Here is a 14,358-nt window from a genome sequence, read left to right on the forward strand (position 1 = left end):
TCCAAAGTTATTTTACAAGTACATTAAGAGTAAGAGGATAACTAGGGAAAGAGTAGGGCCCATTAAGGACCATAGTGCTAATTTGTGTGTGGAGCTGGAAGACGTAGGTAGGGTTCTAAATGAATACTTTGTGTCGGTGTTCACAAGTGAGAGGGCTGACAAGGGTATGGAAATCAGGCAGAAGGACTGTGATATAATTAAAGAAATTAGCATAGAAAGGGAGGATGTTCTAAGTGGTCTGGTAGGCTTAAAAGTAGATAAATCTCCAGGCCCGGATGAAATGTATCCCAGGCTTTTGAGTGAGGCAAGGGAGGAGACAGCAGGGGCACTGGCAATAATTTTCAATACCTCTCTGGCCACAGGAGAGGTGCCAGAGGAGTGGAGGACAGCCAATGTGGCACCGTTATTCAAGAAGGGAGTAAGGGATAAACCAAGGGACTACAGGCCAGTCAGTCTAACCTCAGTGGTGGGGAAACTATTGGAAGCAATTCTGAGGGACAGAATTAATCTACCTTTGGAGAGGCAAGGATTAATCAAGGACAATCAGCATGGTTTTGTTAAGGGGAGGTTATGTCTGACCAATTTGATTGAATCTTTCGACGAGGTGACCAGGTGTGTAGATGAGGGAAATGCATTTGACGTAGTCTACTTGGACTTCAGCAAGGTATTTGATAAGGTCCCGGATGGGAGACTGATAACTAAGGTAAGGACCCATGGATCCAAGGCAATTTGGCAAATTGGATCCAGAATTGGCTGAGTGGCAGGAAGCAGAGGGTGATGGTCAAGGGGTGTTTTTGTGACTGGATGCCTGTGTCCAGTGGGGTTCCACAGGGATTGGTGTTGGGTCCCTTGCTGTTTGTGGTATACCTAAATGATTTATGAATGTAGGAGGGTTGATCAGTAAATTTGCGGATGACATGAAAATTGGTGGGGTGGTGAATAGTGAGGAGGGTAGCCTTAGATTACAGGAGGACATGGACAGGCTGGTCAGATGGGCTGATCAGTGGCAAATGGAATTTAATCCAGATAAGTGTGAAATACCAGAAAGCATATTGAGAATGTCTGCAGCCTTCTGAGTCCTTAGCTTTGAGTGCTGTACAAGTCTGTATCTTCAAGATTTGACTGATCATGATCAATCAAGTTGGGATCAAATGCAGTGCACTTAGGCAGGACAAACAAGGCACAGGAATACATGATGAATGGTAGAACCCTGGGAAGTACCGAGAATCAGAGGGACCTTGGTGTGCATGTCCACTAGTCCCTTAAGGTAACGGCACAGGTAGATAAAAGTAGTTAAGAAGGCATATGGGATACTTGCCTTTATTAGCTGAGGCATAGAATATAAGAGTAGGGAGGTTATAATGGAACTGTATAAAACACTGGTTAGGCCACAGCTAGAGTACTGCATGCAGTTGTGGAATCCGCATTATAGGAAGGATGTGATTGCACTAGAGAGGGTGCAGAGGAAATTTACCAGAGTGTTGCCTGGGCTGGAGAGTTTTAGTTATGAGGAGAGATTGGATAGATGGGGGTTAATTTCCCTGGAACAGAGGAGATTGAGGGGGGACATGATTGATGTGTATAAAATTATGAGGGGCATAGATAGGGTAGACAGGAAGGAACTTTTCCCCTTGGTGGAGGGATGAATAACCAGGGGACATAGATTTAAGGTAAGGGGCAGAAGGTTTAGAGGGGATGTGAGGAAGAATTTTTTCACCCAGAGGGCGGTGGGAATCTGGAACTCACTGCCTGAAAGGGTGGTAGAGGCAGAAACCCTCATAACATTTAAGAAGTATTTGGATGTGCGCTTGCGATGCCATGGCATACAAGGCTATGGGCCTAGTGCTGGAAAATGGGATTAGAATAGTTAGGTACTTGTTTGACTGGTGCAGACTCAATGGGCCGAAGGGGCTTTTGTCTGTGCTGTAGACCTATATGACTCTGTGACTCTAACATGTTTTAGTACCTGCATGTAGAACTCAATGATTAACATGACTGTATTCTGAGTGCTCTGCATCAAAATATCAATTGGGGTGATCCTTTGTAACGAAAGTATTTTGCATGCATAATGTCTGGGGAGTGATTTTATATTTCTACACCTCCAAAAGAAATCCCTATATTTACAGGTGATTGTTTTAAAAGGAAGGAGTAAAGGGGCTGGGGGATGGGGGTGGGGTGGGGTTGCACTGCTGCAAATTCGTCGAAAATATAAAGAGACTTGCATTTATCTAGGTCTTTCACAACCCCAGGGTCTCTCAGAGTGTTTTACAGCCAATGTGCTATTTTGAAACGTAGTCGCCGTCATGATATAGGGAAAGCCACAATCAATCTCACACATCCAGCTTCCACAAACAGCAATGAATGGATAATCTGCTTTTATGATATTGATTGAAGGATAAATATTGGCCAGGATATTGGGGATAACTCCCCCACTCTTCTTCCAAATAGTAGCATGGGATCGCTTAGGACCCTGAGAGGATGGGTTGGGCCTCGGTTTAACATCTCATCAAAAGATAGCACCCCTGACAGTGCAGTACTCCCTAAGTACTACACTGGAGCGTCAGCTTAGATCTTTGTGCTCGAGTCTCTGGAATGGGACTTGAACCCACAACTGTCTGACCAAATGAACCATACCTAACACTTGTATATTATTTCTGGTGTAACATTGCACATACAAAAGGTAATACACAACATTCATTCATCTCATTCTTACTGCTTGCAGAGTTAACACAACTGGTTTTGCATGTCCCTTCCTCCAGATTCAATTTACAGCAGTTTCCATAGGGTTTTAAAACCTCTACGTTGACAGGTCATTCATAGCTTGAGTCCCTTCAGCAGATACCAGTCAATTTGAAATATCTTTTCAAAAAATCTTGTAAAGGGACAGCATTCAGTTCTGCTATTGCCTAATGCTGGAGGACTTGCAAATGGAAATGACAGACACAAAAACAGGTATAAGGTGAATGATTCATTGCATATTTATAATGTAGAAATCAGCAGTCACGAACACATGCAGTAATTTACAGCCAGCAGTTCACTCCACAATTCTGACATTAATTATGGTATTTGCACATTTCAGTAGTCCTTTTACTTTACTCCCAGCTTTATGAACAATTGTAAAAGGATTCAAGGTTTAATACTTTAATTACAGATGTACGGACACGGTGATCATATATCTGCTAAATTAAGATCCCTCCCTGCATTCGCTCAAATTTGTTTTGATTTTAGCCTTAGCTAAAAAAAGTTTAAACCTTTCAAAATGACAACAATGAATGAAAGTGTGTTAAAAACACAGAAGCATTATGACATGTCAAACAACCGCTCTCCGTTGCCTAAGAGGGTAATTACTGTCCGAGAGGGAGTTAGAAAGCTGTGAAGTAACATCCAGTTCTTGTGATGTCACACAGTGCGAGGACCTCGAACCTGTTTGTTGACGATTCCCTGCTCCTCCCCCACATTATTGGAGATGTACACATTTAGCTTGTTTGTGGGAGGATTATTTTAGTACCAACTGCAGTTGCTAACAAGCTGCATGTCCTTGATGTGAGAGGAGATTCAGTGAAGGGTATTAACACCTTGCAACTTCGATTAAAAAAAAGCATTAAATAAGTTTTCTTGCAGAATAAATTCTGGCATTCCAGAGCAAATTCTAAACAATGCAAAGTGTAAATCAAAGTCATTTCTGTTTCAGCACATGGCCACAGGTTACTTGTGGCTGAGAACTCTCCCACCATTTTAAATCTCTCCTCAAACACTGTTCCAGTTTGGGATAAACTGATTTGTTGCTGCTGATTTATTAGGTGTAAACTACCTTGTAATGCTGGCGACTAAGGGCCACTCACTCTTTGGGACATATTTTATGTTACTTCACATCTTATGTTTTTGTAAACCATTGCTCCTATATATGCAACAAAACATTATATTAAATGTAATGCATTAAAAAGCACAACAGCAAATCGCACTGAGCAGGAAACACACAATATGCTTCAATGTTATGAGAATAACATTCTGAGTTGAACACTGAATAATGCATAAAAATTGCTTTGCACAGACATTCAGCTATGTAAGCAGAGCTATTATTACAGATAGATCAATATCTAAATGTCTTCTTACCTGGCGCTTCTATTAATTGCTTGTAAACATTAAGAAAGGCAGCCTCAGCCTCCTTGCTTCTCTTACTAAGTGCTACCACCTGGAAAAAGAACAATTACTAAAGATTTATATCTTCAATCATTAGGATGATTTACATTAGATCATCGGTGACAGGCCCATTAAGGGCAGACCCAGGACCTGCACTTTTAAACAAACAGGAGTAAGGACAGCAGACTGATATCCAATAACAACCCGAACAGTACAGAACATGAACAGCTAGAGCCAGAAATCCAGCTGATTATGTAACAACAACCCAAACCACAGGAACCCCATGAAGTTAATGGAGCAAAGAAACTAATAAAGGCACCAAGAATCATGAGCATTTTGCAATGCTGTCTATATCCGCACCCCCCCAACACTCTCAGCCTAACCCGCTCAAATGTTTTCACATCCCGATTGAACGAGATTGATCACAGGGGAAGCCTTTGACAAAAGAGAAAAAAAATCGATGCAAGTTACTCTGGATTCAACTGTTAACAGAACAGAGAAAATGTATCAAGAAAAATTGGAACAATTTTTCTTAAATAGGGTCAATGGACATCTCAAAAGGATTACTTACAAGCATTTGCTGGCAGTCTGTGCTCTGCAGTAACTGGGTGGAAAATGAGTACAGGTGAGCTGTGTAACTTGGGGTCAATCACCTGCGGCACTCTAATAGTGGTTCTGTACCCATGATTACTACTCTAATAGGAAAGGTCTAGTTCCCATTCAGGCCACTTAGTTCTCCCTGTCTGGTACAGTTCTCCAAGGTCCGATGGCCAAATAAGCATCTTGAAAGTAAGACAAAAAAAAACCTCATCTTCCAAACCAATTTACTGATGCCCAGATTAAAAAAGTTGACACTGGATTCTTTGGGCATTGATCTCAATGTCAAAACCAAGTTAGAAAATGTTGCAAATAAACAGCAGGTCAGTCGACATCGGTGAAAGAGAAAAGACAGATTAACATATCAGGTAAAACCCTTCATTGGCTGTTCTGACAGAAGATTATGCCCAGAACACTAACCTTTCTTTCCACAGATACTGGCAAACTGCTGTCTATGTCCAGTGTTTTTGGTTTCCATTTCAGATTTCCAGCACTGACAGTTATCCTGCCTTTTACATCTATCAGTGTTTTTAAGTTAATTTAATTGAGCATCACAATATCTGGGAAAGAAATTAAATCCTCAGCCAAAACACACAAACCCCACGTTTTAACGAAACGTCATTCTATTATATGGAGCCAGCACTTTAAATCAAGTAACTGGAGAAGGTTAGATCTCTGGCAACATTGAACCAAGTCATAGCACTCTAGCCTGCTAAAGGGTTGAGGTGTGAGCAAAAGACAATCGATGCAGCATTAAGTGATCTATTGGTGTATTGGCCACCTGATTGCTTAATGCAATCAAAGGCATTCTGAACTGAGGTACACACTTACCACTATGGTTCAATAATATTAAGAATCATTAAAAATTAAACTAAAAAGCAAACTTTTTAAGGGGCCAGACCACAGTTCAACAGTAGGAGCTGTCAGTGCAGCAGTCAAGGGTTAACTCCCATACTATCCATAAAGGTTAATGTTACCCAAAAGTTACCATTTTATTGACTATCCCAGGGTAAGATTTTAAGAACTTAAGCTTTGTTTTTGTATGCCAAAATAATGAACTGTGTAGAGCACATAAATCAATGAAACACACTATTATTATCTGTAGGGACTGGCAAGGACTTAGCTGAACTCCACACACTGAGGAACTGTTCCAAACAGAATGAGGATGACCACAGATCCCACACAATGCCTATGCTTGCTTATCATTTCAAATTTTTAAAACTGTCCATTAAACATCTCCCTGACACAATGATGGACAAATCACAAAAGTAATGATAGTTCCCATTGTTAATAATAATTCCCAATGCAATTTCCAACATTTCTCTCTTCAGTTGCTCACACAGGCGCAGCTAAATTATTGGCAATTTGATTTCTGTCAGAATATTATACAGACACTGGACCAAGTAACAGTAAAGTCAAGTTGTTACCGAGTCAAAATAATGTCTGGCAGCTTTGCTTCCACCCCTCAAAAAAAAACAAACGTCCACCTCTGGTTTCCTAGGACACACAGCTATTCCTAATTGACACCCAAGGTTTAACTAAGGAGCAATATAATGAGCTATTACGTAAATGGGTTGTATCATCAGGAATTTGGTAACTATTGTTTCACAATTGGATTTGGAGTTTTGGAGTAATATCACACCTGGACATAGCTCCTCAGACAGCTGAAAATCCAGTGAAGTGAAAGATGGCTTGAGAAGTAGATGACTTGGCGGCAGATCTCATTAATCTACCAAAACATTGTACAATGGAGCGTGATGCTGCAATTTCCCAGGTGAGCGGACACCTAGTATTCCCTGGAAAGGGAGGGGGTGGGGGAAGTAATGGTCAGTCATAGAGTAACATTAGTGGAAAGCTGTGGGTTGACCTCCTGCCTACTCACATACAGAACGGTGCAAAGTGAGAGAGAAAATACAATGGCAAGGGGTTTGATGACATTGACACTGAAACTGCTAGCATTTGCATAGAAACTGACAGCAACCTTAGGAGCCTGAAATGTTTTTGTTAACAGTTCTCAACCACCGAACCCATAGAGAGTTCGTCCTTGGCGTTTCAGGGCATAGACCACATCCATGGCGGTAACAGTCTTGCGTTTAGCGTGTTCCGTGTAGGTGACCGAGTCTCGGATTATATTTTCCAAGAATACCTTGAGAACCCCGCGAGTTTCCTCGTAAATGAGGCCAGAGATGCGCTTAACGCCCCCGCGTCGAGCAAGGCGGCGAATAGCAGGTTTAGTGATTCCCTGGATATTATCTCGGAGGACTTTCCGGTGCCGTTTCGCACCCCCTTTACCGAGACCTTTCCCTCCTTTGCCTCTACCAGACATCACACCCGGAGATAAACGTGCGCAGAGTAACATGGAAGTTCCGAAGTTGTTGTCAGCGAGTCTATGCTACTTCATAGGGTGCACTATAGGGATCCCCACATTCTGCTATCTCCATTGCAAGCATGAGTTGGTGAGAATCTCCACTAAAGCTGATAGTCTCACTGAAAAAACCCTGCAAAAAGTTAAACCTTGTTGAATAAGGGGTAATTGGGCTGTTAATCAGCGTATTAACTTCATAATTACTGCGAAACAACTGACCCTGAAAAGCTAATACTAGATTTGTGAAACGTCAGATTTCTCTGCAATGATTAAAAATTCCACATATTTTTAAAAAAACAAATTTTTAAAAAAAATCTTTATCTCTATTTCAGCTTCTTTCTAAATAGAGTCATACATTTATTTCATTACCCAAAACTTAAAATTAAATGCAAAGGATTTTAAGTGCTTTAACTTCCTGTTTTGCTCTGTGTGTGAATACTTAAATCTGATTGGTTTCCTATTTACTTGCTAACATCACTGATGATGCACACAAAGAGATCTTCCGATTGGTGCCAGGTTTAAACTGCAGTCAGGAAAGGAGATACTCATGTCACTGAGGGAACTAGACCCTTTGGGCCAGCTTTCTTTGAGGTCAGTGGTGAAATGCTTTTGCTTCACTGCTGACCACATAATTGAGGCCATTAAAGAGCTCACCTGACATCTGCACACTGGGCAATAACCAAAATTGAAGAACCTTGGCTGATCCTTTTCTTCACTGGTCCAAAAGCACAAGACCATGTGCATTGAGATCAGCTGACATGCACAGGCCAGACTTCAAACTAGATCGATCCTTGTCTGTAGAGTAACACTACACGGGAAGAGGGATTTACTGACTAGGGCAGTTTATGAGCTCTGAGGGTTATACTGCTTTACGAGAGGGTTTATACAATCTCACAGTGAGGGCTGGGGAGATCAGGACTGTTGCAACAACTTCAAACTTGCCAACATATTATCATCCACAACACCAAGATACAGAAGCTATGGTGGCAAGTTACCCAAAGAGCAGTGTGAATATGGAACTGGCCCACCACAGGGAGTGGTTAAAGCGAATACTTTGGATGCATTTAAGGGGAAGCTAAATAAGCATATGAAGGAGAAGGGAATAGCAAGTTATGATGATAGATTTAGATGAGAAAAAATGGGAGGAGGCTCAAGTGGAGCATAAATGCTGGCAAGGACTGGTTGTGCCAAACAGTCTTTTTCCTTGCTGTATATCCTATGTACTGTAATTCTATGTGAACTGAAGCTCAGGAGTACAGAGCATCTTTGATCTTAGTGTGATGGAGCTCTGGGCTGCCAGCCCCAGATTCCAACTACCATTCTGAAGCAACATAAGACAGACCACTGCTTGCTAATTGACATTATGGGCTTCAACATTTATTAGCTACTACAGAACCTGATGCACAAGCTACACTTTCATGTGAATTTTTATGGTTAGTGAATCTGATGGGTGACTTATGCACCCATATGATGATCCATCACTTGGCAAGCTGCCAGCTCTTTGTTGTTGAACCCATGGTCAGTTTGGCCTAGTGGAAGAAATAAATTCTTATAATGCACTGCCTTCAGCACACTTCATTGAGAAATAAAATAAACATTAGCTGAACTCTTACTTGAGAGGTTACTGATAACCGAGGTAGAAATCAAAACAATGCATACCATTGGTTATCCGCACATGCTTAATGTATGGTGTTAATGCTCATTTCACAGCCCTGGAACAGGATAATTGATTGCACTGTAAACTGCACTTAATCATCCCTTATGGAAGCACTGCATAAACTTACTTAAAGGCTACTTTTATATTCCACCGAGTATTTGATTCACGTTTTGAGAGAATGACCTGTGTGCTTTCACCTTTTTACAATGTGCATTAGGATTCCCTCTTCAGGGACACTGATCACTTCCGTATAATTCTGGACACCCAGAGTGCAAACATGCGGGACTTGAATCCTTCTGTTTACTGTAAGAAGTAAAATTAAACCAACGGCAGATTCAATGTATTCAGGCACGCTTACACTCCAAGTGTGTATCTATGAAATAACCCAATGCAGCTCACGTATGAATATACAAACATACAAACATATGAATTAGGAGCAGGAGTAGGTCATTTGACCCCTCAAGCCTGCTCCGCCATTCAAAAAGATCATGGATGATCAGATTGCACCCCTCAACTCCACATTCCACCTACCCCCAATAACCTTTGATTCCCTTGTTGGTCAATAATTTATCTACCTCTGCCTTAAAAATATTTATTGATCGTGCCTCCACCACTCTCTGGGAAAGAGAGTTCCAAAGATTCACAACTCTCAAAGAAAAAATTTCTTCCCACCTCCACCTTAAATGGGAGGCCCCTTATTTTTAAACTGCATCCCCTAGTTCTAGTCTCTCCCACAAGGGGAAACATCCTTTCGTCATCCGCCCTGTCAAGTCATCTCAGGATCTTATATGTTTCATTAAGATCACCTTACATTCTTCTCAACTCCAATGGATCCAGGCCCAGCCTGTCCAACCTTTCCCCATCCGAGATATCAGTTGAATGAACCTTTTCTGAACTGCTTTAATGTATTTCTGTCCTTTCTTAAATAAGAGGATTAAAAATGTGTTGGAACATGCTGCAAAAAGATTTGCACACTACTATAAAATGGTTGTCAAAATTCACTGTCATCCTTATGGAAGAAATCCTGTAGTAAACTGTTTCCAGGGAAATATCCAACACAAACTTCCTTATCACCACAGAAACTATCCAACAGCTTTCAACCTGCCCTCCATCCGATAGGACAGTGAGCACCAAATCTTCCAAAATATGAGAAAACATCCAAGGGAAGGCAGTGACATAGTGGTATTGTCACTGGACTGGTAATCAAGAGATCCAAGGTAATGCTCTGGGGTCCTGGGTTCAAATCCCACCACAGCAGATGGTGGAATTTGAGTTCAATAAAAAAAAAATCTGGAATTTTAAAAAAAGTCTAATGACGACCATCGTTGATTGTCATAAAAACCCATCTGGTTCACTACTACCCTTTAATTACAATTGAAACTCACAAGATCCCTCTACTTGTAAGGAAATCTTTCTCTGCAGACAGACCATAAGACTTCAAGGAGAGGAATACTGACCGTGGATACCAGCAGCAAGCAAAGACCGGCAAATAAATATAGAACATAATTGTGCTCCAAAATTTCACCTGTCCCTATGGTTCATGATTCTGTCGCAAGAAATGCAGCACTTTTTATGCAGGCATATATTGAATAAATTTCAAAATTGACACAGTTCTTCCTCGAATGTATTAAGATATCTAACAATGCCCCTTACGTTTGTGTAAAAATCTTATCTTGCAGATGTCAAATCTTCAGTTAAAAAGCCCGTGATGTACAGAATGAGTTTATTATATTTATGAAGCGTTCATATTCATCAAAGTTGCAACATCAGTGAAGCAAGTTTCCCTTCCTTTGCCCCAGCGTTCAACGTTAGGGAAACAAAAAAAAGCAAAACCAGCATTTTAGTCACATGAAGCCTAAACAAGGTAATGGAGAACTGAAAGGTTTAATTCCTCACCGTGGTGCTTACTGACTGATGCAACCCAATGTAGCATTACTAAAAAAAATACAAAATGCAGAGTCAAGCTTTCATTCTTTTTCTTAAAAGGAGTAAGGTCTACAAGTAAATTCTGTGACCAATAATTACTTTGAAACTGAATGTGTAGGGTTCCTTCTTCATACATGACCTCAATGACTAAGTCTGTATTCTAACAGCCAATTAGCTTTAAAAATGTTATATCTACACAACTAAGTTTTCAGCTGTACCTATCTTAGATACATTCAGACTCATTCCCTATAACTATTTACCACTCCCTCTTCTCTCAAATGTAGAGACTCAAATTACAGTTATATTCCATAGCCCCCAGACACCCTCGGGACACTCACTCAAATGACTATTCATGTGTGAGCTTGGAGAGTGTGTCAACAGGTTACCAAACTCTATTAAACCAATGTGGCTTTAACCTAATGAACCTTCAAGTTGAGAAACTCGGTTCATTATCTGAATTTTAAATGTGAAATTCAATTTTCTGTGATAAATTACAGATTATTTACCAATTATATTCAAGAAACACGCTTGTGTGACATATTTAAGGGAAAGGGCATTGACTTGAAAATGACAAAATTTTGAATCATTGAAAACTAAAACAAGGAGTTGATTTTTGAAATCTAATCAATGATATGTAGATTATGGTCAGACATCAGACACAGTTTTATTCCATTTATGTGACGGTGTTAAAAAGTGTACTACATAGCATAGCAGGAATCCTCTACGCAAAGGCAGGGAAATACTTCCTGGTAGAAGTGCATTTGCTCTTAATGCAAGGGGCAAATCACAAGAGGGATTGGCCCATACCAATTGTTGAGTACTCTTCTGCCATTACAAATATGTTATTCAGATCAAAACAGCACTTTTTCTGAAAATAAAAGCACTTGATCCTCAAATTAGATTTGACTTGTTATTTTTTAAAATCAAATCACAGGTATTTGGAAGAGATATACATAACTTCTGAAGTTATTTAAACAGGCACCGCCCTTCATCGCTTCAAACAAAAGGCCTAAAGTAGGAGTTCCTGCATACAGACAAATTTAAATAGTGATCCAAGGCTTTTTTTTTAAAAAATACATTTTACTGGATTAAAATCCAGGCTATTTCATCCATACGTAAAAATATTGCTTCAAGGTCCATCTCAAAGCTAATATGCCAATTTAACGAACATTGGGCCGGAGGTTCCTACTGTAATGACTGTAGCAATAAAAGGAGATTCATGTTAAAAAAAAGTTAAACTTAATTCTTTATGTACATTTGTTTTTTTCATTGGCAAAGACAGGAATTTCAGTCTTAGTGCTTATTAGCAAGACTCGGACTACAACTGCACGCCTCCCAAAATTGCCTTTTTCAGCTCAAAAAGCAATTCCTAAAGTTATCTCATAACACGACCGCATTGCATAAATACAAAATATTTAAGCTTTTCCATTTTGACATTTAATTTTCAATAAACCTGAGCCAAAATCAAGACGGTAATGGATGTAAAAAGGTAAGTAATTTATATTCCAGAGGAAACATCTCTTCAAACAGAATTAAGGAAAAAATATTCAGCTACAAGAGGGTTATTCCACTTCAAACAGGAAAACAAATCTCCCTGGTGAGTGCTTAACTATCAGCAGAACAACACAGCTAGACTTACTTTCTGGCGGTTCCCTAAACCTATCAGCGCTGGCATATTATGAAAAAGCTGCGGATCTACTGAAAATCCCAGCCACTTAGATTGGCAGAACTGTAATTAGTAATTATGTAATCATGAATTATAATTACTACAACTGGTGATTATGCAATTATCAGTTAAATTACTGACTTCTAACCTTGACATTCTGGCAGCTGAAGGAATCGCTCCAGTCAAACACAAACTCTCAGAGAAACATCAAGCCCCTGTCATCCAGACAATAGTGAGAGGTCATTGGTAATTCACAGACCACCTCAACAAATTGCTTTCCACCTTTACAGCACTTAGAATGAAGGCTATGCTACACCCTCCGCAGAAGAAAACGAACACCCTTGCCACCACCACTGAAGCACAACGCTTCAGTCATGAAAATTACACATGTTTCAGCTCCAGAGCCGGAGACACATTTCGTGTCAAACAAACCATTTCAGGAGGAACAGAGAAGAAATGCCATTACTATTAAACAGCTTTAATAACCATTAAATCCTCCAACAGCTTGCAACATGCCAAGTAATAGATATTATTTATTGATGTATCATTAATTTTTGTGTTCCTAATATGCTGTACAATGAGTCAAGGTGAAAAAACACAGCTGTGCTGAAAACACTCTCGGTGATGGATTGCACTCATACACTTGGGCTTTTCAAGGCTGGTGCCTTTCCAGCAAAGCAATTATCATTGTAGAATGCATAATAGCCTAATTAATTACCTTTGTCAGTTTGAGCCATGTGTCATTATTACCATGCGTCACAGCAACTTCACAATCATTTCTAAATGAAAATAGGTTATTAAGTCCTGTTTTAATAGCTAGTAAAAATCTGAATTGGCACGTAAAATGCACCATAGGAAAGATGCACAGGCTTTGCACAACATGCAGAATGAAATGTGGTGCATTCAGGATCATCATTACAGATGGCAATATCTTCCTTGCATAAATACTTTGTGACTTTAAAATAATTTTGCCAAGCAGGAGCCCTCTTACTCAGTTAGGCCATCCTTGAAGCTTCAGCAGTCCACACTGTACATGATGCTTGTTCTGGTTAGAAATCCTAGACACCATGATATCATCTGGAAATTGTAAGTGACAGATTAAATAAACTGGTTCCGCAAAGCTTCAGCTAAATTGTTTCCATGATTCCCCTTCCCTACACACATATGAGGGGAGAGAAACAATGGAATACAGATTACAAAACGTAGGACAGTTTCCTGCTCTGCCCTGAATTACCTCAGGCAATAGGAGAGAAAGGTATTTTGTTACTGATAGAAATTTAGGTGAGTTCCTATCTTCATGGCTCTATAAAGAAAGTAAATGAAGCCAGTATGTCCCGATTGCCGCCAATAGCCAAGCTGTCAAGGGGTATGAGGAGAGAGTATGGTGTTGAGATAGAGGATCAGCTCTGATCATATTGAATGGCAGAGCAGGCTCGAAGGGTCAAATGACCTACTCCTGCTTCCTATTTTTCTATGTTTCTGTCAATGCCAAAACATATTTATGTTCTCATATTGTTTTGCACCAAAAGGCCATTAAAATAGATGTTTAAACACCAGCTTCATAACACGTTATGAAAGTGTACTGTTTTTGGGACAATGCCCACTGACAGTTCTAACAGTGGCATTCATTAAAATGATTTCCAGATTTATATCCCCATTCATCAAACTTTTAATGCTCACAGAGGAGAAGGACGTCAAAGAAGCAATGACATGTGGATGACTTTTCTAGTTTCAGCTGAAACACAGCATAAGATGCAAACTGAAGCTCTCTTTACCTAAAAAAATCCAACCGTAACCCCATCAGAAAAGAAATTCTCTCTCACCAACAGATTTGTTTTCAGTTTCTAATGAGTAAAGCTGCCAGTCTGTGACAAACTTTGGACAGTTTTCTCCTGTGGGCTCACATCTTATAGGAACTTGGTTCAGACTCCACAAACTCATTTCACATAAAACAGCTGTAGCAACAGACACAGCTTCCGTCCCATCAGTCTCAGCTCCAAAAGGTGA

At 40.1% G+C, this 14,358-nt stretch overlaps 2 protein-coding genes across 2 annotated transcripts in view; both read right to left on the minus strand.

Moving 5' to 3' along the window:
* cux2b (cut-like homeobox 2b) overlaps window positions 1–14,358 on the minus strand; it is a 463,358-nt gene that overhangs the window by 149,921 nt on the left and 299,079 nt on the right. Inside the window, 1 exon segment of the mRNA XM_041203041.1 lies at window positions 4,114–4,192. Within this exon segment, the coding sequence (XP_041058975.1) occupies window positions 4,114–4,192 (79 nt within the window).
* On the minus strand, window positions 6,752–7,063 carry LOC121285900 (histone H4-like). Its single transcript, XM_041202826.1, has one exon. The coding sequence runs from the start codon at window positions 7,061–7,063 to the stop codon at window positions 6,752–6,754; it is 312 nt and encodes a 103-aa protein (XP_041058760.1).

This window comes from Carcharodon carcharias, chromosome 13, assembly GCF_017639515.1.
Source record: "Carcharodon carcharias isolate sCarCar2 chromosome 13, sCarCar2.pri, whole genome shotgun sequence".
Lineage (NCBI taxonomy): Eukaryota > Metazoa > Chordata > Chondrichthyes > Lamniformes > Lamnidae > Carcharodon > Carcharodon carcharias.

Coding starts and splice junctions, on each gene's coding strand:
- LOC121285900 (XM_041202826.1), bottom strand. CDS start 7,063: ATGTCTGGTAGAGGCAAAGGAGGGAAAGGTCTCGGTAAAGGGGGTGCG.